The sequence below is a fragment of the Rhinolophus ferrumequinum genome, chromosome 25, assembly GCF_004115265.2.
Source record: "Rhinolophus ferrumequinum isolate MPI-CBG mRhiFer1 chromosome 25, mRhiFer1_v1.p, whole genome shotgun sequence".
Lineage (NCBI taxonomy): Eukaryota > Metazoa > Chordata > Mammalia > Chiroptera > Rhinolophidae > Rhinolophus > Rhinolophus ferrumequinum.
The window spans coordinates 5,488,046-5,515,813 of NC_046308.1; the positions used below are offsets into that span (position 1 = coordinate 5,488,046).

The following is a 27,768-nucleotide window of genomic DNA, read 5'->3' on the forward strand; positions in this document are numbered from 1 at the left end:
CGCCCGGAGGATTGGGTAACACCTCCACGGGGCAGTGGGTCCTGTGGGGGGCGCTCTGGGCACAACGCTCTTACACACACACACACACACACACACACACACACACACACACACAACCCACTGTATCTGGGGCACCCTGTGTATAAGCCTCTCCCGCCCCCAACACACACGCGAGAATGAACCCACTTTATCTGTTATCCAGAATACAAAGAGAGATGAGGATATCTGAGGACCCCACAAAGCCCCCCCGCTAGGCTAGAAACTTGGAGAGCTTTCTTAGGCCTGCAGTAGGTACTCAAAAGATGCCTGCTGGAGTGGTGGCCCGGTGCTGGGAGCCATGTGTAATGACAAGACGGCCAGAGACCGTTCCATTCAATGGGATACTTGCAGGCACTAAAAATCAGGAGGGAGAATGCTGTGTGCTGATGTGGGGAAAATACCCATGTAATTCTTAAAAAAGAAAAAGAAAAACCCAAGCTGTACGTACAGAGGGATCCCCTGTTTGTAGGCTATACATAATGCAGTATATATGTATTTATGAATTAAAATGTTTGAAAGGACATAGATCTATTAACAGTGATCACCCTTACGGGTGGGGTTGTATATAATTGACATTCTCAGCTTTATATATCTGTATTTGTAAGCAGAGTTTTATTTAAAAATTAAATAGTATTTTTTGAATAGGTATAAAATTCGAAGGGAACAAACAGGTACTTGGTGAAAGGTACAAGTCTCTCTCTTTTTGTCCCCAACCATCCCCCTTCCCAGAGGCGACCCCTGGGACCAATTTATACTGTATATAAACCCAGAGCTATTCTTAAATGAGAAAAGGAACATATATTTCCATTTTGAGGAAAACAAAGTTAGTGCCCCCAACACCACTTAATTCCTGGAGGTCACAACTGGTCCGATTCTGGTCTGGGGGGACAAAAGGCAGTGACTGGGGCTCCAGTGGGTGGGGGTGGGTCAGGCCATCCTTCTCCTGGGGCTGGGGGCTGGGCGGTAGGATGGAGGTGACCTGGGGGGCAGATAGCTCTTTTCTGGATTTCTGGGACCCTCCCCCGCCCCAGGCTGGCCAGGGACCTCCCCCAGTCTCAGCTCCCTTCCTCAAAAGACACACCCCTCATTGGGACAGGGCCTCCACAGGAAACTGTGCGAGAGACACTCACTCTGAAAAATGGAAAACGCTAAAAACTGATTGCGAAACTTCTGATAAATGAGTCCGTTAGGCCTGCAGAGAAGTGAGGACAAGCAAAGTTCAGGTGTACTGTGAAATAGACATTCTTCCCACCCATTCCTGTTCCAACCAAGAAAGAAGAAAAGGTTTCACAATTAAACTCAGGTCCCTGATTTTTTACCCTTCTTTGCCCCCAGTGTCCCTGGGGCTAGAGCCAGGTAATTCCATCATTGCTGTTAAGTCTGTTCGGGAACCAAGGGAGCCCATGTAGTTTTGAAACCTAAGTTCTCACCAGTTCCCCCGCCCTCCATCTTAGTCTCATTGGTGCCACAGCCTTCTTCACCCCTGTGCTTGCTCCCTGTCACCTCTGCCCCAACCAGCAGGCAGACAGGACATTCCCAGGAAAACTCCCCAACTGGCCCACACTTTCCTTCTTGGCCCCAAAATCAGTCCAGGCCAAGGACTTTGAAAGCCCCAGCTGAGCTCTCTCATCACCACGAGTCCCCATTTAGAGGCACATGGGGAGGGCGAGCACAGCTGGGGGGCTGGGGCAGGAGACACTCACCAGGTTAGCATCACGCCAGACAGGAATGTGGACACGTAGTGGTGAGACACCCACCAGCCTTTAATTCTCGGAGAGAACAAGAGAAGGAAAAAGAGCTTAGGCGGGGAAAGAAACACAGGCGGCTCCCAGGTTCCCAGCCTATGGGCAGCTGGGGGTGGGAGAGGGCTGCTCTGTGGCACGAAAACTGCCATGAAATAGACCCATGCCAGGACTTTGCCCTTCCCCCTGTCCTGCAAAGACACACAACCACACATACGCCACTGGGCGATTAGCCACGAGACCCACTGAAGCACTCAGGACTCCAGAGGCTTCTGCTGTCATCAGAACACAGCCCAAACTTCACCACAACTGCAAGTCCCACCTCTCTGTCCTCTCCTCCTTGAACCTCCCAAACCCATTGCTACCTCAGGGCCTGCTATGGGCTGAATTGTGTACCCCCAAGAGGCAGAGGTTGAAGCCATAGCCCCCAATGTGATGGTCTTGGAGGTGAGGCCGTTAAAGAGGTAATTCAGGCTAAACGAGGTCATAGGACAGGCCCGAATCCAACAGGACAGGTGTCCTTATCGTGGACACGCGAGGAGTGTGCATGCTTTCAGAGAAAAGGCCACGTGAGGACACGGTGGCCATCTGCAAGCCAAAGAGAGGCCTCAGGAGAAACCAATCCTGCTGGCCCGTTGGTCTTGGACTTCTGGCCTCCAGAATTGTGAGAAAATCCATTTCTGTAGTTTAAGCTGCCCAGTCTGTATTTGTCATGAAGGCCCAGCCTTTGTACTAGCTGTTCTCTCTGCTCCGAGAACGTGGTCTGCCTGGTTCCTGGTCCAAATTCAACTTTTGGACCAATTGTCATCTTCTCTAAGAAGCCTTCTCCAACCAACTTATCTAAAACAGTCAGACAGAGCTACGCTGGATCACCTTACTCTGTCTCATCTTCTTCATGGTGCTCACCACTACCTGGAATGATTCATTATTCTTTTTCTCGTTTGTTTTCTGAACCTGCTTTCCCACTCAGATGTAAACTCCAGAAGAGCAGGGATCTTGTCTGTCTCGTTCGTCGATGTATCTGTGATACCTGGCTCAGAGCAGGTGCTCAATAAGTGCACTGAATAAACAGAACATTTACCCAGAGCTGCAGCGATCTATGTTACCCTGGACAGATACTGAGAAATGACAGACTGCACACGCACCATCTCACACCACCCCAGACCCAGCTGCTCCCTGGGAGCCCCACGCCCTGAGCTTATCTGCTCCGCCGTCTACAGCAGGCCCTCGCTCAGCCCTGGACTTTACTCGTCCAGTCCAGAAGCTGGGGGGACTCCATTGTCAGAAGCCAGCACTCCCCTAGCACAGGCCTCTCCCACTGGGGAGGGAACCTGATTGCCACCCCCTCCTCAGAGTCAGGGGGGCACCTGAGAATGAACATTAGACCCTCCGACCTTTGCCTTTCAAAGGCCCTGAGCTTGTCTAAGGCTGCTGCTGGCCTTCCCTGCCCACCTCTAGGAGCTCAGTTATCCGAACACTACGTGGCAGGGATGTGCTTTGCCAAATGTAGCCTGGAAGCCTCCGGGCTCCTTCCTCCCAAGAACTGAGCACTCGTGATCGGGACACCTGAGGTCTCCATGTCAGTCATCAACCTATGTCCCTTGGGAGCTCTCTGCTGGGAGAGGACTGGGGTGGGGGCAGAGCGAGGAGCTGGGGTCCAGGGCACTGCAGCTCACAAGAGGAGGAACCGAGCATCTGCCGGTCTGGAGGTGAGCTGCTTGATCCGACTCTCTTTTTAGCTAAAATCATCATGAAACTTGTTTTCAGGTCTTGATCCCAGACCAATACCTATAGATGTGTCATTGGCTTCTTAAATGCCACAGCACATTTCAGGATGCGACTCTGCCACGATCTACTTGGCTGTTCCTCAGCTGTCACTATCATCCTCGATGCTGCCAGGACATCCCTGTGCAAGTCCCCCAGTGTGATGACACTGCTTCTCCAAGATGTGGGACGGTAGCTCAGAGGGTGTGTGCATTGTTACTTATCAAATTTTCCTCCAAAATTGCTCCCCGAGTGTACACTCCCATCAGCAGTAGAGGGCAATATTTTCTTCTCCAAACCCTCACCGACACTGGACCATCAATTTTAAAATTTCTGCCCAACTTATTAGGTGAAAATTGGTGTGTCACTGAGGTTTTCATTTGCTTTGTCCTAACACGTGGGTTTGAGCAGTCTTAAAACCTTTCAACCAGAATACAGACGTGAGAAAGGGTCTGGATCTTACTCGTCCCTTCTCTTTGCAGCCCCATGAGAGTTCTGGGCATTAATTAGGTGTTCAGACAATGGCCTGTGGGTCACTCAAGGGTTATGGTGAGGGGCAAGGCTTTTTCCTTTATTCCTAGCACTAACAGCACTAGGTAAACAGTAGGCACTCAATAAATGATGAAATGAATGAAGTGATGTCCAGGAGGTGCGGCTGGTGAAAGCTACAGCTGGTCTGGATGCCATCAGCACAGAGGTGACAGGAGATGGCTGCAGGTGCCACATGAATTCATGGAACAAGGTAAGACCTCAATCCACGTCTTTGTTCCCCGGCTCTCCCTCCCCAGACTCTACGAGGGTCCCTGGCACTAATTCTCTGATAGAAAAGGCAGTTGGCCTCATTCTGACTTTCTAGAAGAGCTAGAAGAGCACCCAAGAAGCCTCTCTGGAACCTTCCCAGTTCACCACAAAGCCACATGCTAGTCCTCGGGTTGCGGCAAGCCCCACGCTCCTCTGTCCTGCTCCCCAAAGCTCCCCTGAGAAATGCCCTCTCTCTGTCTGGGAGATACGGGCTCTGGGTAACAAGCTTGGTTGAGCAGCAGCTTTGAATTTCACAGCTTGCAGTGCCCAGAGCCCAGCAATGACAGCTGCCACCAATAAACAGAGCGCAACGGCACTGGGAATGGCTAGAAGTCACTTCACCCCAGTGCAGCCCTCACCAGCCCCGTCGCCCATCTGCACACTCCAGGGCTCTGGGCAGGTTTTGTGCACGTGTGTATGTTTATATAACACTTTTATTATTGCGATGTAATTCAGATACCATACAATTCACCCACTTAAAGTACATATTCACAGAGTTACGCACCTGTCACCACAGTCGGTTTTAGAACAATTTTGTCACCCCAAAAAGAAACCTGCACCCCTTAGCAGTCACTCTCTGGACCCGTTTTGCCACAGAAATGAACCTCGCAGGAGCTACTGGGCTTTTTAATAAGCAGACAGTAGATGTCCTGGGAAGGGCGGTGCACTCCTGCCAGAATGTAGGGACAGCACGTCCTGGTATCTGAGGATTGTTCCCCAGGGAGACCATGGCCCTCCCTTCAGGACACCTTGGCCATGTTTGTATGGTTGCATAAGATACGTGCACCAGCCACTATTCAACCCCAGGCCATTTCTGGCTTTGTGCTTCCAGTAATCTGGGCAGTGGGGGGAATGGCTTCTACACTGAGGATCCCTTCCTTGCCTGCCTGCCACCCCTATCCCTCTTTATGCCAGGAAAGGCTTTTATAAGAGCACATTAGAGCCAGGCACCAGTTGGCTGGCTAGACAGAAAAATGAATATGATCCCTAATTCATTATTCATTCTGGCTCAGAACTAAGTGTAGGGGACATCTGCTATTTTGCCTGTCTGTCAATCACCCCCCATAGCCCCCCCACACACACACTCTGGTTCCAGGCCGCAGCTTTCTTTCAGGGAAGGAACTCACCCCTACACATAGTCTGGGTGGTTGGGGTGGAGCTGAGTGATATAACTGGGCACATGACCCAGAACCAGCCAATCAGGGCTCTGCATTCCTCCAGCCACAGTGATTGGCTCAGGGATGAGCATGTGACTCGTCCCTAACCAATCAGAAGTCTGTCTCAAGATTGCAGCTAGACTTGTAGAGGAAAGTAGTTTTTTCCTCTGGGATTGCTGATCCAGTAGGATGCTGCCTTGGGCTGTGGGAACCAGTGCAGGGGACAACAGAAGATAGAATGGGGTGGGTGGGGAAGGGAACTAACATTGCTTGAGCCCTTTTCATCCATTTATATGCTTCCATAAATCCCCTTCATATTTACTCCTATCGGTGGTTTTCTATCATTTACAAAATGTGCAAGGGAAGTTGACTTGCTGATTGCACTAACTGAGCTAATGAGTTCATGGGAGGCATCAGACACAAAGCAAGGGTGGGGGAGTCCCCCCATATTCCCACTCCTCTAGGCCTGCTTCCCTGACCACACCCCTAATTCAGGTCTCAAGTGCAACCAGGAACAGAATGAAAGAAGCTCAGTCAGACCAAAACTGGGCAGCAAGCCTCCAGGAAGACCATATGGCTCTGCTCCACCTGTCTTTAGAACACCGGTATGGCCCCAAGGACCTTGCCTCATTCCAGAGCTTGGGTTCAATTCACTTCTATAAAGACCATGGGGCCTGTTTACTGGGTACCAACCCTGTGCTCCCGAGCTGGCCCTGGGATGCTTCAGAGATGAAAAAGATACAGCGTTCATCCCAATCCAGACCCCTCCCCACTCCTCCTCCCTGTGCTCTCTTAGTTATTGGTTTCTTAGCGATTCCCTGGGAAGGGCCAGGCGTGAGGGGAAACCTCAAAGGTATCTCCCTTGCCCACCCCCAGGAGAAATCAGCACCGAGAAGGAGCTGGGGAAGGATGGAGGCTAAATAGCCAACAGATGTAGAGGATGAGTCACAAGTTTTAGTCACCTAGATTTGGCCCATCTACCATGCACCCCCTAACCCCCACAAATTGGCCAAAACTCCCATAGTCATTTCAAAAGATGAGGCACCTGTACAGGCCCACCCCAGCCATTCCAGACTCTGCACCACCACCACATGCAAACCCCTGCCCCAGGCCAGAGTGGTAGGATGGGTCTGGAGGAAAGGTGCCATTGGAGATATTTGCTATAAATGGGTCTTTCTAAAAAACTCTATGAATGCTCCCAAAAGGCACCGAGTATGAGCGATCTTAGAGTCTCTAGCTCAGTGTCTGGCACAGTGATTAATGACAGATGGAGGCAGAGTGGACTCACACGCAAAGCTTTGCATTCCAAGCTGAGAGACAACCCTTCCTGCTGTCCTGTTGGAACACAAGCTCAAAGGAGGCCCTGAAAAAGCCCCTGATAAAGCGCTAGGCAAATAAGGCTTGGCTTTGGAACCCCTTTTTTCCCCTTTTTGTCCCCCTCCCCATTTTCCTGGTGTACCCGACCCTTACAGGGACCTCCACTCGGTCATGCTCCCTTCTCTCTGGTAACCCCCCATCTACAGACTGTCATACTAGAGAAAAGAACTAACCAGAGTAACTCTTACTAAAGTGTTAGTGACTGTTAGAGACCCTGAACACTCTTAATATGAGTCCATCAAAAGGGTGAAACTCCAAGACTGACAGCAAGCCCATGGGTACAGGATGAGAATTAGTAACAAGAATGCCTTGCCCTGGTCCCATTTCCCCACTATATACTACCCTGACTCCCCGCCGACCACACCCAAAAACAGAAAGATACTATTCACTAAAATTAAGGAAAACTATGAATGTTATTTATTTGGTAAGATTTTCTACTTCAGTGTTTCCCAAAGCATGGGGCGTGTACCACCAAGTTTTTGATGATACTCAAGTGTAACATGCGATGGTATTGAATTGTCTTTTCTGTTCTCTTTCCATTCTCCTGATTAAGTCAAGGAGAGAGTCTTGGTTGAATGCTAATACATCTTTAAAGCCTCTAAAGATCTGCTCATTTCCCTTTTTACACACAGGTGCACACGTGTAAGAGAGAGAGCAGGCCTCAGGCTCAGCCTTCAGGAAGCAAGAATGATTGACTTCAATAAATTAGATAATGAAAACAAAGATATTTTTCTACTACTTCCTCTTTCCTGCAATTGAGGCTGGTTTTCCATGTATGGTGGTGACATAAAGTTTCCTTTTAAAATAAATATTTACTTAAGTAAACAAAAATAAAGGAGAGGGTTGATTGAACATGTGGGAAAATGATCATCCAGGGGATATGTGGACATGGCAAAAGTGGCACGGTTGGGACAGGACTGAGGGCAGTTTGAGAAACACTGATCTTTTCTAAAAGGCTACAGGCTACAGGGCCGCGTACCTAAGAACCACCGTTCCCCGTCCTTACCTCTTGGCTCTACGTTCAGAGTAAGGCCCGGAAGAGCAGGGATATGCCCTAAAAGACCACTGGGCAGAAAAGTGAGAAGGTGGCAAATTATTTGGGAGTTTGGCAGATGCCCCAATCTTAAACACACAGCCTGGTGGTTTCTGACTAGCCCCCAGGAGGAAGGAAGCAGGGAGGGGTTGGGAAGTTGTTACTTTTTGTTTCAGGAAAGGACAGGGTAAGAATGGTGTGCAGAGATTCAGATGGCCACGCCAAAAAGGAATCAGAACTATAGAAAATGGGTCCTTCGGATGGTAAGCCATGGGTCTTAACTGAGTCCTGAGACTCTCATCTTCCTGTGGGGAACCATCACTCTTGTCACCAGAATCCATTCATCCTCTAGTGACAGCATCCCAATTTTCCTCTGAGGAACCATTCCCCTCCTGACACGCAGCTTCTAGGCTTCCAATGACGGCCATAGGGGTGGGCACAAGACTCAAGCCTGGCCAATCACAGCAGCGCATTCTCTGGCCCCAGTGACTGGTTCAGAAACAGGCATGCGACCCAGTGAGCACCAGTAGGACCCAGTGAGACTCCTGAAAGAGAGTAATGTGCCCTACTTTGCTGGGAATGATAGAAATAAAGACATAAGCCTGGAGCTGCCAGATGGCCCTACATGGAACCTGAGGATAAAGACAACACAGAATAGGTGAGAGCAAGAAGCTGGATCCTGATGGCATTGTCTGAGCATCTGGATTAAGCCTTACCTGAAATCAGCCCCAATGGACCTATTCCGTGATAACGAGAAAATAAATTTCCTGTTATGTTGAACCCATTTGAGTTAGGGTTTCTGGTAAGCAAGAGACCGACCACAACAAGTGACACTACAGTTTTCCTCCTCTCTGGGTCTGAACAGGTCCTGGAGGCCCCCGAGAAGGAAGGGAACGCAGGCTGAGAGTGACAGCCCTCACCTGCCTCCCCTCCATGACAGATCTCCCTCCGGCTCCCTCTACGCCCCCCACAAAGCCAGGCCCCCAATTACCTTGAGCCGTTGCTGATGAGAATACTCTCCCGGATGGTCAGGGTACAGTAATACCACACGAGCAGGAAGTTAAAGATTTCGTCTGTCACCCTGGTGTGGAGAAAGAGCCCCGAGAGCAGCTGTGAGAACCGGGGACGGCTGTCCCAACCCCACCGCAACAGAACAGCAACCCAGGCTGAGGGCTGCCCACACAGTTGTCTCTGGAACCTCCTCCCCCCCCCCCCCGCCCCATCCCTGGGAAGGCAGAGGGCATTGGCCTCTCAGGTGTCTTCTCTCCACCTACAATGCCCATTCCCCTCCTCACCTTTCTACCTGAATCCTATGCCCTTAAGGCTCTAGCTGAGGTTTCCCTTCCTTCCTTGACCACCTAGCCCATGACAACCTGTCTCCCTTCTAAATTCTTACTGTCTGAGGTGAAATTTCCCGTGGGATGGCGACAGCAGGACTGTAAGCAGAAACCTATACGCTATTTGAAACTGTGTATAGTGTCAAAATGTAAACTCCCTCTGTCCCGTTAAATGTTCTGTAAACTTTGTTACGATTCTTAGGGCTTGAATTGTCTGTAAGATGAACTTAAGAGCTTCCTGTCTTCCGGATGGTGACCACAGCCAGGAGCCGGGCAAAGCAGGTCTTAAAGGCCAACCGATTGGGCATCTGGAGCCACGCTGTGTCCTGGTCAGAGTGGAGGGGTGGCAGACATGCTCTGTGTGACCATGTCAGAGAGTTGCCTGGCCTCAGCTTTGCCATCTATAAAAAATCCCCTCCGTGAAGGATCCGGGGAGAGAGCCTGCAACAGACAGCCCCTCAGAGGGCTCCCCCACCACGGCCAGTCTCTCTGATGAGATCAGAGCGAAGACTCTATCTTTGACCCTGATGGGGAAGGGCCTCTGTACCTCCCAGTGTCACATAGATACATTCGGCATAAGAATAGAAAGGACAATACCAGGTGCTGTCTGTCTGAAAAGGGGAGGAAAAACACCCCTGGCCCCGCCTGCCTCCATTTCTCCTTCTCCCCAACTATAATGGTCCTGGAGGGAGGGGGAATGGAAAGAGGACACTTTAACAATAATAGAAGATGTTGGGCGGTGTCTTTTAAGCTACGTGACCCTGTTTTGTGGTCACTATGATAGACTCTAAGCTGATCCATCGCCCGAGCTGCTGACCCATCACCTGCAGAGGCAGTCTCTGGAGGGTCAGGTCCACACTGAAAACACAAGGCCTAAGTTCCAACCCAGGCTCCGCCTCTTCCCTCCTGGGGAACCAAGGACAAGTTAGTGATTCTCCCTGTGAAGTGGGGACAGTAACAGCATCTCCTGCGCATGCTGCCTGAGCACCCGCTGACTTTAAAACATAAAGTGCTTAGAACAGTGCCTACAGCCTAGGAACAGCTATATACGTTCCCTGTCATGATTTTAGAAGCACACAGTGTTCAAAGTCTGAGAAATGAGTCTCAGACACCTAACTCTGAGAAAATCAAAGGCCTACTTGACTTGGACAGGAAATGAGGGGTCAGCAGGGAACAGGGATGGACCCCCCAGTGCAGAGAGTCACTTAGATACTGACTTTTGAGCTCATCTCAAGACAGGGGCCGGCCCAGTAACGAGTGGTGGTTACCAGGCTATTTTTCACTGATCCTTTCCTTTATCTTATCAGTAGAGAGAGAAGTAAACATCAAGTTTTATGGCCCTGGCACTTAACAGACTTGTTTGAGGTGCCAGCCTTAATCTGTTCTGAACTGTATGAGTTTCCTGTCGCTGCTGTAACAAGTGGGCACACACTTAGTGGCTTAAAACAACACGCATTTATTCTCTTAAAGTTCTGGGGGTCAATGTCTGCAATGCATCAGCAGGGCTGCATTCCTTCTGGGGCTCGGGGAGACTCCGTCCTTGTCTTTGCCAGCTTCTACAGGCCGCCTATGTTCCTTGTCTCGTGGCCCCACGTCACTCTGCCCCTGCTTCTTTCGTCACATCTCCTTCTGTGACTCTGACCCTCCTTCCTCTGTCTTAGAAAGCCGCTTGTCATTGTACTGGGCCCACTGGATAATCCAGAATCATCGCCCATCTCAAGATCCTTAACTTCATCCATCTGCAAAGACCTTTTGCCATGTAAGGCAACATATTCACAGGTTCTGGGTTTTAGAATATGCACATCTCAGGGGACCATGATTCAGCTGGCCACACGAGACCAGCAATGACCATTGGGGACTTATAAGGTTTCAGGTATTTTATGTGGATAACCTCTCTGGATCTGCGGACAACCTTCCAGGACTGGTTCTTGTGGCAGGTGCCCTTACACATCCATGCCCGGCTGTGACTTCTAAAAGCCAGCACCTGCGACTCCCTTCTGGCTCACCTGGGGACTCTCTCAGGCCCCTGCTGGTGGGAGGGGCAGGTAAGGAGAGCAGAGGAAGTAACTCCCTGTGGGAGCAATCCTCCATGTCGCGACTGACAGCCTTAGGAGCTAAACACCTCTGTTCCCTCGCCCCTCAGGTGGGATAACTGAGGCACGTTCTACACTGTCCCTCCATCACCCAGCAGCACTGAACACCAGGTGCCCATCGGATGACCTCCCCCTACCCCCCAGGGTTACTTCCCATTCCCCCACCAGTAATACTTGAGATCATTCCCAGAATAAAATACCGGCACATTCAAATGCTTCTCTTCGGCGGGGGGATGGGCTCTTCTGAGGGAACCCAAACTAAGACAGTATCACTTCCCATTTTACAGATGAAGAAACTGAGGCTCAGAGACGGGAAGTGCGTTCCCCAGGATCACTCAGTTGGTAAGCGCTGGAGTGAGATCCAAACCCAAGCCCAGCTGAATGGCAGCAATAACAATGGCTGACACTAGGCAACACGTATGTGTCACTGTTCTGAACCCCACAGATGTAACTCATCCAGTCCTCACAACCACCCTGCCAAGGAGCTCCCCTTATCCTCATTCTCTGTGTGTGAAGAAACCGAGGCAGGGAGAGGTCAGGTTCTCTGTCCAAGGTTAACCAGCAGGGCAAGTCCCTGTGGGAAGGGAACAGAGATGAGCTGCCTGGCCAGCCCCCTCCCCTGTCCTATTTTTAACCCACAGAAGGTGCACTGGGTTAAATAGTGCCCTCGCCCCCAAATTCGTATTTACCCAGGACCTCAGAATATGACCTTATTTGGAAATGGGGTCTTTGGAAATGTAATTAGTTAAAATGAAGCCATACGAGGTTAGGGTGGACCCTAAAATCAATGACGTGTTCTCATAAGAAGGCCATGAGAGAGACACGGGGACACACAGGGAAGGAGGACATGTGACAGAGACTAGAGTGAAACAGCCTTAAGCCAAGGAATGCCAAGGATGGCAGCCACCAGCGGAAGTGGGAAGAGGCGGGAAGAATAGAGCCATCGCCCTGCCGACACCTTGACGTCAGACGTCCGGCCTCCACATTGGGACAAAATTTTTCTGTTGTTTTAAGCCACCCAGACTGTCGTGCTTTATTGCGACACCCCTAGGAAACCAACGCAGAAGGGGCAGGGATAAACGGAAATATCCAAGCCCTCAGTGAGCCTAAGAACTGGAAACACACCACAGGTCCACCCCTCGAGGGCCCAAGGTCCCAGCAAAGGGGGGGTTGGTTGCATATTAGGAACTTTTACCCCCTTCCAGCGGGGCATGTGAGTAGGCATCACTGATGTGTGCAGCCTTTGCCCTGCAGGGAAACGGGCCAGGCAGCAGGCGGGCACGGGCCCAGGGCCTAAAAGAGCCTTTGTGCGGACATTCAAGTGGCCAGACCAGCAACTGGACTCCCAGCCAAGTGCCTGCTAGGAAATAAACCCTTAATACGTGGGCCACATGCCCAGGCTATGCCTGACTGCCTCCCCTGGGGCAGAGAACCGGGCCAGAGGGAGAAATGCAACCCCCGGGGCTGTGCCGCTTCAGCCCCTGGCCTGTCCTACGCAGACAGCACTGCCGGGCGCCACCCTGGGCAGAGCCCTGCACACACGTGCTACTGCACTGACTTGTCACAACAACCCTGAGAGGTAGGCACGGTGTCACCCTTGTTTTACAGACAGGGAGACTGAGGCTCCTAGAGGGAACCTGCCCACACTAAGAGCCAGTCTGGATCCAAACCCAGGCAGTCCGTCCTCCATCTCTCGCTCTTTCTTTTCTTCCTTTTTTTCTGTTCTTCCTTTGTGTTTCCTTCCTCTGTCCCCCTCACTCCTCCCTTCCTTCTTTTTTCTTTCTTCTCTCTTTCTTTTTGTAATTGAGGTATAATTCACATACCATAAAATTCACACTTTTAAAGTATACATTCAGTGGGATTTTTTTGTATGTTCACTGCGTTGTGCATCCATCACCACTATCTAATTCCAGAACCACCACTATCTAATTCTCCTCACTCCAAAAGAAACCTCATACCCATTAGCAGTCACTCCCACTTCCCCGCCCCCAGCACCCAGCAGCCACTAATCTATTTTCAGTCTCTATGGATTTGCCTGTTCTGGACATTTCATAGAAATGGAATCATGTACTCTGTGACCTTTTGTGACCAGTTTCTTTCACCTAATATGTTTTCAAGGTTCGTCCACATTGTAGCGTGTGTCAGAAATTCATTCCTTTTTACGGCCGAATCATATTCCATTGTATGAAGAGTCCACATTGCGCTCTTGTTACACTACTACATTATAAAACCTCTCCAGCAGCCGTTTAGTAGACATTTGTTGGAGGGACGTAGAATGGACAGGACTGCTATGCCTCATGGGAAATGGCCCTTCTCTATCTACACCGCACCACACCAACCACTGTAGAGGCAAGACACTGAATCCCTCTCTCGTGGCCCCCTTGTCACCCCCCGCATGCCCACACACGCTGTCGCTCTGCGTTACCTGTAGTGAAGGAAGAATCGACACGCCACAGCACCCAGAAGCAGAATGATGGTCAGGTAGAGCTTGAACTTCTCATACTCATCCTTGTAGGCAAATCTGCGGCAACAGACACCCCCAGGGAAGGTCACGTCACTGCTGCCGCGTTTTCAGTAATATAACTACGGCCCACTTGGGGGCAGGAGCCTCACTCCGTCAGATCCTTGACTTATTGCCATCCGCATCCCACAAGGACCTTCTGATCTCACTAAGGGAGAGACCTGGTCGTGAATGAATGGTGACGGCCAATTAGGGCATGATGGCTGATGTGCCAAGCTTCCCATGTCCCTGGCTTCCTGGTTTAGGGCTCCAGGCCCTGACATGACAGGAGATGAGCAAGGAACAGAGACAGGGTCCCCTCCCCCAACCAGCTATTGTAGTGGAAACTCTATGGCTCCATTTCCCTGGAAACTGATAGATTCGGGGCAGACATGACTGAATGCTTCCCAGGAGAAAAGTGTATGACAAGGCGTGGAACGGAGCAGGGGTCATTTCTCAAGGGAAACTGGCAATCCTGTCCACCCAATATCTGGATTCTATGAAGGAAGATAAGGAAGGAAACCTCTCCCAAGGGGTCTGCCCGCCAAAGAGGAGAGTGTCAGAAAGACCAAGAGCCAGAGCCCCAACTGTTAACATTTTTTTCACTTATGCAAAAATTAGCTTGGTCCATTTCTCCTGAGTTGAAAAAGCAAAATGCCTGGATGCTGTAAAGCCAGGTGGGGATCCGGGACACTTACTTGGCCTGGTTGCTAAGAAGGGTCACGTTCACGTTGCCGAGGACCAGATTTAAGTAGAGCCTGGAAGGAAAGACCCGTGAGGGCCCCACACCCCTAACAGCCCGGGCGTGGGCCCCAACCGCAAATATTCAAACTTAATAAGCATGTGCTGAGCAGCCAGTGGGAACATAGGCTGCTAAGCTCAGCAGTACAATGGGCCTCACATCAAACAAGAATACTGATTAGAGAACCTTGACGACTGCCACACGTGACCGCTGGGACTGACCCATCTCGCCCCATTTTAGCTGGCTTACAGACCATATTTCCCAGCCTCCCTTGCAGCTCATGTGAGCATGTGACTAAGCTCCAGCCAATGAGGTGAAGGCATGTGTACAACCTCTAGGTCAATTTAAAATGGGCTCTTTTTAAAAATTAAGGCATAACCATCATAAGTGCACAAATCTTAAGTATGTACACAACATGATGAATGTTTACACATTTACACATCCATGCAACCAACACCCAGATCAAAGAATAAAACCCCTCCAGCCCCAGGAGGCTCCCTTGCGCCCCCCTCCCAGTCAGCAGCGCCCACCAAGGGTAGCCACTGTGTGTTCACAGAGGAACATGTGAGGAAGCGTCCCCCTCTTTCTGCCTTTCCCCCTCAATCTCAAGTCCCAAGGGGAAGGTGGGAATTACGCAGACCAGGTGCCCTAGGCCTGCAGCAGGGGGGTGGGTGTATGGGCGCGGTGTGTAAGTTCCCAGCTCCTACCCGTTCTTTTTGGGCAGGTAGGCCTCCATGTCAAAGAAGGCATTCTGCCGCTCCTTGATGTTGGCGCCCAGCTGCTGAACGAGCTCTGCCTCCTCCTGACCGGCATGGCGCTTGTACCTGTGATCAGAAGTGTCAGCGCAGAAGCAGCAGGAGCATTACTCAGACTGGAGGAAGAATCCGGAAACTCTGGGCACTGCCCTCCCACCATTCCATCCCAGTGCTTCTCACAACCTCACTTCTCTTTCTGTACTCTCTGGGTTTGAGGCTGGCTCCCTGCTAACCCTGTGACCTTGGGAATGTCCTTTAACCTCTCTGCCTTATTTTCCACACCTGAAAAACAGGGATAACATCAGGCCTACCTCGTAGACAATACCATTGTGAGGATTAAGTGAGTAAATGCAATTTGAAGTATTTAGAATGATTCTCGACTCACAGTAGTACAAGCTTAGTGGATATCTACTAGCAATACTAGTCTCACTATTCTGTTTTTTTCCCAAATGACTTCGATTTAATCATCGGAAGCAAACTAAATGGAAAGCTTACAATAAAGAAGAATTACATGTCCGTGCCTTGTGCAAACTAAGCTGGGACACAAAAGGACGGGGCTCTTCTAAAGGAATAACCTGAAGGTTACTAAGCGGGCAGACAGGACGGCACTTTGAAAATATAAGCAGTCAATCAATCAAGGTCAAACTGTTATTCTTTGATGACATTTAACTCTCAAAACTAGAAAAACAAGTCAGTCACAGACAATCTCAAAATAGTAGGGGTCCTCAGTGTAAGGACCCCTTACACTGACCCGAACTCATGGGTCAACCTTCTAACCCAGTGGTTCTCAACTGGGAACACTAGGCAAGGTCTGGGAACTTTCTGGTTGCCAACACAGGGTGGAAGGTTTTCCTGGCATCTAGTGGGTGCTGCTAAATATCCCACAATGCACAGGACAGCCCCCAGAAGCAAAGAGTTATTACTACCAAAGTTGAAAAACCCTAGACAGATAAAAGATTCTTGAGTCCTGCCATCAGTCAGATGTGTTTTTCCAAGAGTGGCCATCTCATTGCGTAAAACCATCCCCGCTTTACCCCATGACTAATGGGCCTCCATTTCCAAAATGGTCAGCCAAGGTCAGGGGTATGATCAGCAACCTTCCCAAAACTTGTCCACAAGGGCAGAACTCACCAGGAGCCACACACTCTGGAATGGAAGCCCAAGTAAGTGACCTGAGACAAGCTACTCAGAGCCTCGGTTTCCCTGCCCGCATTTGCGGGGGGGCGGGGGGTAGGGCAGAGGGGAGGCGCGTGACAGCATCCACTGGACCCCTTCACCTATCGGGGGTGAGAGGACGTCCCAAAGTATGAAGACACGGATTGCGAAGTGAACATGTGATCCTGGCCTCAGGGACTGAACTAGGTCGCGATCTCACGTCCGTCCCCAGGGGGGACGCCAGACTTCTTACCTCCTACACCAGTGAGCCTGGGGGGTGAGCCCCCACACCCATGAAAAGGATACTGGCAGTGTACCTGCCCGCAGGACTTCTTATAACCACTTTCCTCTGGGGAACTACCTCTCGTACTCTTCCCCCCACCACGTGGCTCACGTAGGGCGGCGGTCCCTCCACCCGGTGCATAAACTCGGCATGTGACCCCAGTCTTGCCTAACCAGTCTCCGTGATTGCTTCACAGACGGATGGCCATGTGACCCATTCCAGCCAGTGAGGATCACACCCAGAACTTTTGCGGAAACACAAGTTCTCATTCTGCTGGGGTGGCGAAGCCAGTCGGAAGAAAGGCTGGAGGATAGAAGCCCGGCACTGCTGGTGGCCATCTCGTTGACCATGAGGGGATGGTCAGCCTGAGAGTGAACCTAATCTAAAGGAAGGCAGAACGTAGAGGAAAAAAAACCAGATTCCGAAAACTACCCTTTGACCCCGGATCCAGTGATGCCTGAAGCCACGCCTGGTTTTTTTCCATTAAAATTTCCATTCTCTGCTCAAGCCAGTGTTGAGCTGGTTTCTGACCCTTCGAACCAGGGGAGCCTTTGAGTTGCAGCTCCGCCTACCTCTGGAGGGAGTGTTTCAGGTCCTTCAGTCGTGTCTTCTGCTTGTGGATGGAGCTGCTACACAAAGTCTGGAGTGCCGTCAGCTCCTCCAGCTTCTGCTTGTAGACCCTATGAGTTTCCTGAGGGACAGAGGAGCAGGCACAGTATGGAAGAGAACATAAACAGGTCATTTTTCATAGTTTCCTTGTGTTAGGGGATGCGACTACAGACGTCATAGCCAAGACAGTACAACTACAACTATCAAAGATGAGGTTCAGAAAGTTGGGCCTAGAATGGGGGAAGGCGCCACCACACAGCCCTCGGTTAATAAGGAACTATTGGGGTTTTTCCTGCCCCGGCTCCATCCTTTCTAATATCAACAGCAACCACATGACTTTGAGGGGCCATCTTCTGTCAATTCTTAGTCCAGATGGTTTGAGTAGAGCTGACAGTCCTCATGGCAAAAGTGGTCATGTGACCCAGGGCTGGTCAATTAGTATCCTCCAATCCCCTGGCAACTGATTGGTTCAGACATGGACACATGGCTCAAACTGGGTCAATGAGTCAACTCCGGGACTCCAGCTACACGTATGGGTTTAGAGATGCCCTCTTTCTCCTCAGTGAGCTAGGATGTAGCAGGTACACTTGGGGCTGCTGAGTCGGGAGAGTCTGCCTAAGAATGAAGCCAAACAGGGGCCAGCCGGTTAGCTCAGTTGGTTGGAGGGCCGTGCTCTTAACAAGGTTGCCAGTTCGATCCCCACATGGGCCACTGTGAGCTGCGCCCTCCACAACTAGACTGAAACAACTACTTGACTTGGAGTTGATGGGTCCTGGAAAAACACACTTAAAATAAATAAAAGTTAAAAAAAAAAAAAAAACAGAATGAAGCCAAACAGGAAGACAGAATTGAGACATGGCAAGAGACAGAATTCCCACAGCATCATTTCAGCCCTTGGATCTAACCAAGTCTGAATGTAATGCTCTTGGTTACGTAAATTCATAAATTCCTTTTCACTGAAGCCTGTTTGAGTTGGGGTTCCTGATCCTGGCCATGAAGCGAGTTCTGGCTAAATCAACGAAGAAAAGCTTATACTTCTTAAAAGCAACCCTCCCTACCCCGACACAGTCACTCCAATGCACTCAATATCTCATTCCTGGAAATGACCATTCAGGGCCACAACGCCAAAGGAAATACAAAGACGCCCCCAATCCCGGGAGAATGGAGCACAGTGACTTCTCGACACTGCTGCCACTGCACAGCCCCAAGTAACGCTGTCTGCCGGGAAACAAGCCCTTCCCTCTAGATTTGATCATCTAAGACAGATACCAACAATTGGGAGAAACCAATATGAGGGATGAGAACCATGAAATTAAACACAGTAATCCAACGAGCATATTTAGACTGGCTGTTTTCTTGGTCATTTTCTTGGTGGAGAAATGTATGTAGCAGACAGAGAGCAAAAGGGGTCGGCGAAATAGTGAGACCAGCTCCTAAATTCTCGTGCCTGCCAACCAGGGTCCCTAGAAATGAAGGGTAAGCCAGACGGCGAGGGTGAAGTGAAGAAGATGGTGGTCACTCGATGACAATTAGGAGCAGCGCTGAAGAGCAACTATGAGCACGCTTCCCTTGGTCCCCGACAGAGGGCTCAGTCTCTGTAATAGGCCCAGTGTCGTCACTCCTTCCTTCCTGGGCCCCCAGAGAGGAAACTTCTGTCTCTTTCTTATTTAACTGTTTAGTTTTAAATAATTTCAAACTTGCAGAGGAATTGTAAGAGAGTACACAGAACTCCCCTATAGCCTTCGCCCAGATTCACCAACTGTTAGCATTATGCTATATTCGCTTTATTCCCGTGTGTGTGTGTGTGTGTGTGTGTGTGTGTGTGTTCCTTTTCGACATCAGGCATCGGTAAACTAAGCCACAGGCCAAATCCAGCCACATGATTTTGTATCGGCAGTAAGCTAGAAATGGTTTTTGCATGGTTGAAAAAAATCAAAAGAAAAATACATGGTGACGTGAAAAATATATGAATTTAAATTGCACTATGTGTAAATAAGCTCTATTAGAGCACAGCTGTGCCCAGTCATTTACACATTGGCTGTAGCTTCTCTGGAACTACAACAGCAGAATGAGTAGTTGTGACAGAGAGCATATGGCCCGCAAAACCTAGAATCTTTACTACTTGGCTTTTCTGCCAAAAAAAGTTTGCCTACTCCTGTTCTAAACCATTTGGGAGTTAGTTGTAGACGACATGGCTTCTTTACTCCTAAATATTGCGTGCCACAGTACAATTATCAAACACAGAAAATGTAACCTTGATACAACACAAGACTATGACCTCAAATAGCATCCAAATTCCTATTTTGCTAACTGTCCATTGATGGCAATTTCCCTCAAGATCCTGGACCCGATTCAGTCTCCTGCCTTAGACTACTGCTTCTCTCTTTAGTCTCCTTTAGTCTAAAATAGTTCCTCAGCCTTTCTTTTGTCTTTTGTCTTTCACGATATCGACATTTTTCAAGAGTTCAGTCCAGTTGTTATGGAGAATGTCCCTCCATCTGTATTTGTCTGTTATTTCTTCCTGATTGGATTTGGGTTCTGTGTTAGGAGCAAGAATACCACTAAAGTAACAACACTGTACCCTCCATGTCCCCATCAGGAGGAACACAGTGTCTTGTGATGTTCGCGTTAATTGCTTAGAAGAGGCAGTGTCCACCCACGTGCTCCATTGCACAGTGACCAGCTTTCTACCTGTAACTAATAAGTAATCTGCAGAAAGACACGCTGGGTTTTAATCACTTCTGAATTCTTCAAGTGCCCGAACAGCCATCTACGTACAACCAGTACCTGCTGGTAATAAAGAAAATCCTCCAGAACTGGGCAGGGAGGACAGGCAAAAAGATCCTGACTCTAGTCTTCAAGAAAGTGGGGCCGTTAGACTGAGCGTCCTAGCAATGCCAGCTGAGGCTCCTGGAAGATAAAGGGCCACATGACCTACTGGCACTCTTTAGTGTTGGGTCCCAGTACAGGGAGATAAGACCAAGACTGCAACAATCAGCAGCCAGATGCTCGTCAGGCCCTCTTCAGTCTGAATTAATATTTAACTTCAAAGTAAAAGGCGAAGACATTATCCTTGTTAAAAATTAGAACACTACAGTACAGCTAGAGTCGACTTTGAATGCACCCCTGTCCTGTCTTCTCTCCCTTTCCCAGAAGCAACCGCTGTTACCAGTTTCTTCTGGTAACAGAAGAAAAAAAGGATACAGTCTGGAAGACTGTATTCTTTTCTATGTATTCTTCCAGACTGTATTCTATATAGACCTATTTCTATATACACACACAAATATGTATACATATATATATGAAAACTACATTGTTGCAAAAATTAATTGTCCCTAATACTTCTTTTCCTCTGCTTCCTTTTGGCAACAGAACCCTACAGAGTTATAGCTGGGCTCGTGCCCAGCTACAGACAACATTTCCTAGCCTCCCTTGCTGCTATGTGTAGCAGTGTGACTCAGAGTCAGCCAATGGGATGCAAGCAGAAGTGATGCAGGTAAGTTCTGAACCACATTTTTATAAGGAATTGCTTTGGCCTCCACTCTCTTTTCCTGGCTGGGATATGGCAACAACAGGTCCAGTTACCTTGAAACCAGAGATGGTGGCCACATGATCCAAATGGCAAAGCCCACTGTCCCATCCCCAGCCAAATCAACCCGGAACCCAAGTGACCTCAACTACCCTGAGGCCACCATGCTGTATGGAAACCCTAACCACGTACAAAAGTCACACGTAGACACTCCGATCAATAGTCCCAACTAAGACAAACCTTTTGGTCATTCCAGCTCAGGCATGATAGGGGTAAAGAAACTTCCAGATGATTCCAGCCCCAGCCACGTGAGTTAATCCTAGCCATTCACGTCTTCCCATCTAAGGCCCCCGACATCATAGAGCACAGCCAAGCCATCTAGCCTGTGCCCCGTCTAGATTCTCCACTCACAGAATCCATGAGCAAAATGCAATTATTGTTGTTTTATGCAGCAATAGATAACTGGACCCCACTTACCCTGGACTACACCTCCCTTTGGATTGTTATGTGAGAAAGAAAGAAGATACCTCATTTTAGCCTTTTTATTTGGGGAATCTCTTTGTTATAACAGCATAACTTATACCCTAAAGTGCATACTTTTGATTTTCAAAAAATACAGAGAGTGCCAAAAAAATGTATACACATTTTAAGAAAGGAAAAAAACTATTAAAATTGTAATACTCAATATATACCGATAACAAAAGATGAATGCAAGTTTGACTTCTGCAATTACAAGAGGTGCTCAAAGTGGTTCCCATAAGCGCCCAGACACTTCTGATTACCGTGAACTACTGCTTGAGCAACGCTGATCAAAGTGTCCACTTGTATACATTTTTTTTGGCACCCCTGGTATATTAACAGTATCAGCATATACATGATTCCACAACTTTCTTTTGTCACTCAACAATATGTCTTGAAGAGCTAACCATCTAAGAATATATAGATGTACTTCATTCTTTTTAGCGCTGTGCAGTATTCCATACTGTGGACATACTACTTTACTTTATTGAAGCCTTTCCCCTATTGCTGGATATTTACGTTGTTCCCAGTCTCTGACTATACCAACAATGCAACATTGAATAATATCTTTGCACTGCCTCCTTGGGCACACATGCTGGTATCTCTCTAGGGAAGGTTCTCTCTGGGGAACAGAAGTGGAATTGCTCGGTCAGAGGGTACAGGCTTGTTTTTCATTTTAATAGATCTTGGCAAACTGCCCACAGAGTGACTATACCAATTTACACTCCCACCCTCAGCACATGACGGTTGTCCACACCTCACCATCACTCAATGCCATCATTGACTTTTTTACAGGCATTTTTCTAGTGCTCCACTGGTCTTCAGTATCAGATCTCCCCTGGGAAGTGGCTCTGGCCAATGACAGAGCGAGAGAAAACTGCCGGGAATCAGGAACGACTCCACATACCAGGAGATAAAATTATGGGAAGGCCCATGGCCTCCTGTCGGCAGCTCCAGGTTCAGGATTTGCTGGCCACGAGGAAGACAACTTGGGGTGGGGGGGCCCTTAGCGTGACACACTCTCTACCCCTAGGGCATTCCTTGCTCATGCCCAGTCCCTGCTGAGTCCACGTGCCGGTCACACAGCCGTAGGAAAGGTTACCAGTTCATTTCTTGGATCCTTACTTTTTTCCAGACAGCTGTTTCTCACGTGCTCTTTTTTCTTAATTATGATAAAATGTACCATTTTAATCATTTAACTTTTTTTGCTTTTCTAATTGTAATACACATAAAATGTACCATTTTAACCATTTTTAATTGTACAATTCAGTGGCATTAAATACATTCACCTTGTTGTGTAACCACCCCAACCATCCATCTCCAGAACTTTTTTCATCATCCCAACTGAAATTTCGAACCCATCAAACGGTAATTCTAATTCCCCCACCCAGCACCTGGCAACCACCATTCTGGTACTTTCTGTCTCTATCCCCTATATACCTCATAGAAGTAGAATCATACAGTATTTGTCTTTCTGTGCCTAGCTTATTTAGACATAGCATAATGTCTTCAAATTCTATCTATGTTGTAGCATATGTTAGAATTTTCTTCCTTTTTAAGGCTGAATACTGAATACTATTTCATTGTACGGATATACTACATTTTCTTTATCCATTCATCTGTCAGTGGACACTTGCATTGGTTCCATCTTTCGTTCTTGTGAATAATGTTACTATGAACATGGGTATATAAACACTTGTTCAAGGGGCCGGCCCCATGACTCAGGCGGTTAGAGCTCCATGCTCCTAACTCTGAAGGCTGCCGGTTCGATTCCCACATGGGCCAGTGGGCTCTCAACCACAAGGTTGCCGGTTCAACTCCTTGAGTCCCGCAAGGGATGGTGGGCTCCATCCCCTGCAACTAAGATTGAACTCGGCACCTTGAGCTGAGCTGCCGCTGAGCTCCCGGATGGCTCAGTTGGTTGGAGCGCATCCTCTCAACCACAAGGTTGCCGGTGGGCTGCGCCCCCTGCAACTAGCAATGGCAACTGGACCTGGAGCTGAGCTGTGTCCTCCACAACTAAGACTGAAAGGACAACAACTTGACTTGGAAAAAAGTCCTGGAAGTACACACTGGTCCCCAATAAAGTCCTCTTCCCCTTCCCCAATAAAATCTTTAAAAAAAAAAAAAAACACACTTGTTCAAGGCCCTGCTTTTGATTCTTTTGAGTATATACCCAGAAGTGGGATTGTTAGATCATAGAGTAATTCTGTGTCTTATTTTTATTTTTTATTTTTATTTTTTGAGGAACCTCCATACCATTTTTCACAGTTCAATGGCTAAACCATTTTACAACATCTGTCTCGAGGCACTGTCCATGGGGAGGTTCTGGGAGTGGGGAGCATACAATCCCTGTCTTCCCCCGAGTCTCTAGGTAGCCGCTGCACACGAGGGTACCTCCAACAGACCCTTGACTTGACCTGTGCTTTGAGCTGCTTTTTCAAGGAGCAGGATGAACCACACTGAAGCAATCCAATCTTGCCTCTCATGCAGTCAACCTGGGCCTTGTGGCTTTGAATGGAACCAGTCGCCAGATGGAGACCTCCTTTCTTTCTTGCCAAGTAGGCAGCTATTCGCCTTCTGGTTAATACCCACGTAGTATCTTTGGAGTCCCATCCCGCCCCCACACTCAGTCAATGAGCTCTGGCTAAGGAGCAGGGTTGACCTTACCCCAGGCTCCAGGGCACGTGACCCAAGCCTAGCCAATCAGAACATCAGTCTCCCAACCCAGCCGGGTAATTCAGGGAATGGCATTCGGAACCAATGACACTCAGTTGTGAGGCTTTTATCAGAACTGCTGAAAGAGAAACTCTTTTTCCACTAGTTTTGAAGGTAGCAGGATGTAAGCCCAGAGCTAATGGGGCTGCCTTGCCCGAGAATGAACCCAACAGAGAGGAAAACAGGGCAGAGAGGTAGATGGAGGCTGAGCCCTGACGATGTCACTTGCGCCCCTGGTTCGGCTTGTACCTGAAGGTGGTACACTTTTGACTTCCCAATTACATCAGCAAATACATGCTGTTTTGTTCTGTTTGGCTTTGCCAGTTGGGTTGAGTGTCTTCATTTCAGAGGCAAGTGTCAGAATGTGGATTAAGATGCCAAAGAACAGAGCTTTTCTTCTGGGCAAAGTTAATCACACCAGGTAAGAAGAGAAGCCACAAATCTTGGACTAATTATTACCAAGCTCTTGCACTGGGCACGACCATCTCAAAGATGCCAAAAGCAAGGACGTGGAGTCAGGTTGAATGAATCCTTCATTAGCCACTAACTAAACAGTCACCCCAAAATACAGATCTCTGAACAACCATATTGGGTACTTTTCCACCACCCTAAGAACCTGAACCATTAAACAACTCTATTGAGCTATAATTTACATAACATAAAATTCACTTTAAGTGTACAATTCAGTGATTTTTGTATATTTACCAAATTGTACAACCATTACCACATCCAGTTTTAGAATATTCTATCACCCAATAAGATCCGTCGTGTCTATTAGTATTCACTCCTGCCAGCTCCTGGCAACCACTGTCTACCTTCTATCTCTACAGATTTGTCTCTTCTGGATATTTCATATAGATGGAATCATACAATATGCAGTTTTTATGGCTGGCTTCTTTTACTTAGCACAACGTTTTTGAGGTTTATTTACACAGTAGCATGTATTAGTATTTTTTACTGCTACTTGGCAATAAAAATTTGGTATAGATAGATCACGTTTTGTTGATCCATTCACGAGTTGTTGGACATTTGGACTATTTCCACGTATTTTTTTTTTTAATTTCTACTTTTTGGTTCTTACAAATATTGCTGCTGTCATGAATATTCACGTACAAGTCTTTGTGTGGACGTATATTTTCATTTCTCCTGGGTAGGTACCTAGGAATGGACTTGCTAGGTCGTATGGTAAATGTTTTACTTTTAAAGAACACGCCAAACTGCCACACCAGTATTTTTATTTCTAAACTTGGCGGCCGTGGATTGGAACACGGGAGACGCTCACCAAAAACTGGGAGTCAGCTCTCTGCCCTCAGCGCAGGGAGCACGAGCTTATTAAAGGTGATTGACTCTCACATCAAGTCACTACCTCTAAAAATAACCCAGAGTGCTGGGGGCATCAGAGCAGACAGGCAGCTGTGAAAGAAAGAATCCATTCTGCAGTACAAAGCAAGCCCCTCCCCCACCAACTGTCTAGGTCGAGACCAAGAAATCCAAGAAAAGAAACGCACTTGATAGAATACCTAAGGACAGAGTTTTGGATGGGAAAAAAAAGAGGATAAGTGTAAGGCAAACATTGCCAGTAAAGAATCAAATGCTAAGACACATTTCTCTAAGAGAAAAAAATACAAATCCAGTACACTACTCAGTACTGCAGTAAATAATATTTGCACAGTCAGAATCATGTACATGGCTGACATTGAGCCTATAGAGCTGTTTTTCTTTATAAGCCTTTTGGTACCATTGGATTACTTTCTGGTTTTCTGCTCATTTTACGAAATATTTCACACACATAAGGAAGGACAGAAAAATCATATAATAGGAAAGAAACGTATCGTAACATTAACACTCACTCTCACCCTCAGTTTAAGAAATAATAGTGCACCTTGGGTTGAAAGCCCCTATGCGTTCTTTCTAGGTGGTAGTTCCACGCCGTGCCCCCAAAGAGAGGAACTCCCATGCTGGTTATTTCTGCCCCCCATTCCACCCCAGATCAATCCAGCCTTTCTCTGCGCTGATACCTTTGGACAACATCTCCTGGGCTCTCTTACTCTGCCTCCCACTTAGGTCTGGCCAGTGGGAGGCTGAGACGCAAGACTGGAGGGTGGGGTGAGAGAGTTGCGGGGGCATTTGTTCCTCCTGCTTCCTTCCAGCTGTGCTGCAGCCTTCCACCACTACAGCTCCCATCCTGACTCCCCTGCCCCAGCAACAAGCTTGGACCAAGCTCTGGCGACTGACCCCTCTCTCCGCCCCTGAAGGATTAGAACTGATCCCAGCTCCAGGGGGCTCGCCCTTAAACTGCCACAGCTCTGCAAATAGTCCCTTCCTTAAACTCTTCAGTGAGGTTCTTCTGGGAGAGCCACTTGCTTCTTGCTAAGATCCTGCCTGAATCTCCACTATACTGAATTTGGCCCATATCAATCCCTTGCAAGTCTTTTATTTGTACTACAAAGACATGTAGCAGTAAGCAATACATAGTGTTGTTCGGAATGTTTAACTTTATTATAAGTCATACCCCTCTGCAAGTTTGCAATGTTGCTTTTCTGTCTAAAAGATTTATTCATGGGGTGGCCAGGTAGCTCAGTTGGTTAGAGCGCGAGCTCTGAACAACAGGGTTGCTGGTTTGATTCCCGCATGGGCCAGTGAGCTGTGCCCTGCACAACTAGATTGAAGACAACGGCCTGAAGCTGATGGACCCTGGAGAAGCACACTGTTCCCCAATATTCCTCAATAAAATTATTTAAAAAAAAGATTTATTCATGTTGATACACCTGGCTCTAGTTTATTCATTCTGCTCTTCATGGATGTTCAGTGGAATTATCCATCCTGATGGACATTTAGGTTTGCAATTTTAGTGTTATGATAATCCTGGTACATATCTCTTATTTGAATTCTTAACTATGTGGATCTGTATTACTTATAAAAATGTAAAATGGATTTTTAAAAATAGAAACACTAACCTTAGCTCTGTGCGCTGGGATGCCCACAGCGTCCTTCCTACACATTTGATTACCCTCCTTTTATACCACGTACAGAAGACATAGAGAAGTCAGTTTCCATTGGAGGACTCAGAAGTTTGCCGCCTTTCCTGTCATCTGAGGCCCCACGCTCTGCCCTAGTGGGAAGCCCAGGTTAATGACTCCAGGTCCCAGCACGGCCGGGAAACACCTGGAGATACCTTCTTTTTTTTTTTTTTTTTAATTTATTGGGGTGACAATTGTTAGTAAAATTACATAGATTTCAGGTGTGCAATTCTGTATCACATCATCCATAAATCACACTGTGTGTTCACCACCCAGAGTCAGCTCCCCTTCCATCACCATACATTTGATCCCCCTCACCCTCATCCCCCACCCCCCGGAGATACCTTCTTAACACAACTTAGCGGAGTTGTAAGAACCAGCACTGGGGAGTCAGAATTCCTGAGTCAACATTTATTGCAAGAATTGCCAGCAACGGAATCTTCGTGGTGTTTTCAAACCGGGCTCTGGCTCAGGAGCATTGGAAGTTGGTAGGCAACCCAGTAAACTGCAACAGAGCCATGGCCACCACCAAAACGTGCCTTATAGCTGTGTCCTTCTCGGGTAGTAAGTTTTCAAAAGATTACATTTATATAGT

At 48.2% G+C, this 27,768-nt stretch overlaps 1 protein-coding gene across 1 annotated transcript in view; it reads right to left on the reverse strand.

Moving 5' to 3' along the window:
• TMEM120B (transmembrane protein 120B) overlaps window positions 1-27,768 on the reverse strand; it is a 33,913-nt gene that overhangs the window by 2,534 nt on the left and 3,611 nt on the right. The window contains exons 2-8 of the mRNA XM_033097747.1: window positions 17,351-17,469; window positions 15,293-15,409; window positions 14,542-14,601; window positions 13,769-13,864; window positions 8,905-8,994; window positions 1,743-1,808; window positions 1,170-1,231 (exon numbers count right to left, since the gene is read on the reverse strand). Coding sequence (XP_032953638.1) covers window positions 1,170-1,231; window positions 1,743-1,808; window positions 8,905-8,994; window positions 13,769-13,864; window positions 14,542-14,601; window positions 15,293-15,409; window positions 17,351-17,469 — 610 coding nt within the window. The remainder of the gene's footprint in view (window positions 1-1,169; window positions 1,232-1,742; window positions 1,809-8,904; window positions 8,995-13,768; window positions 13,865-14,541; window positions 14,602-15,292; window positions 15,410-17,350; window positions 17,470-27,768) is intronic.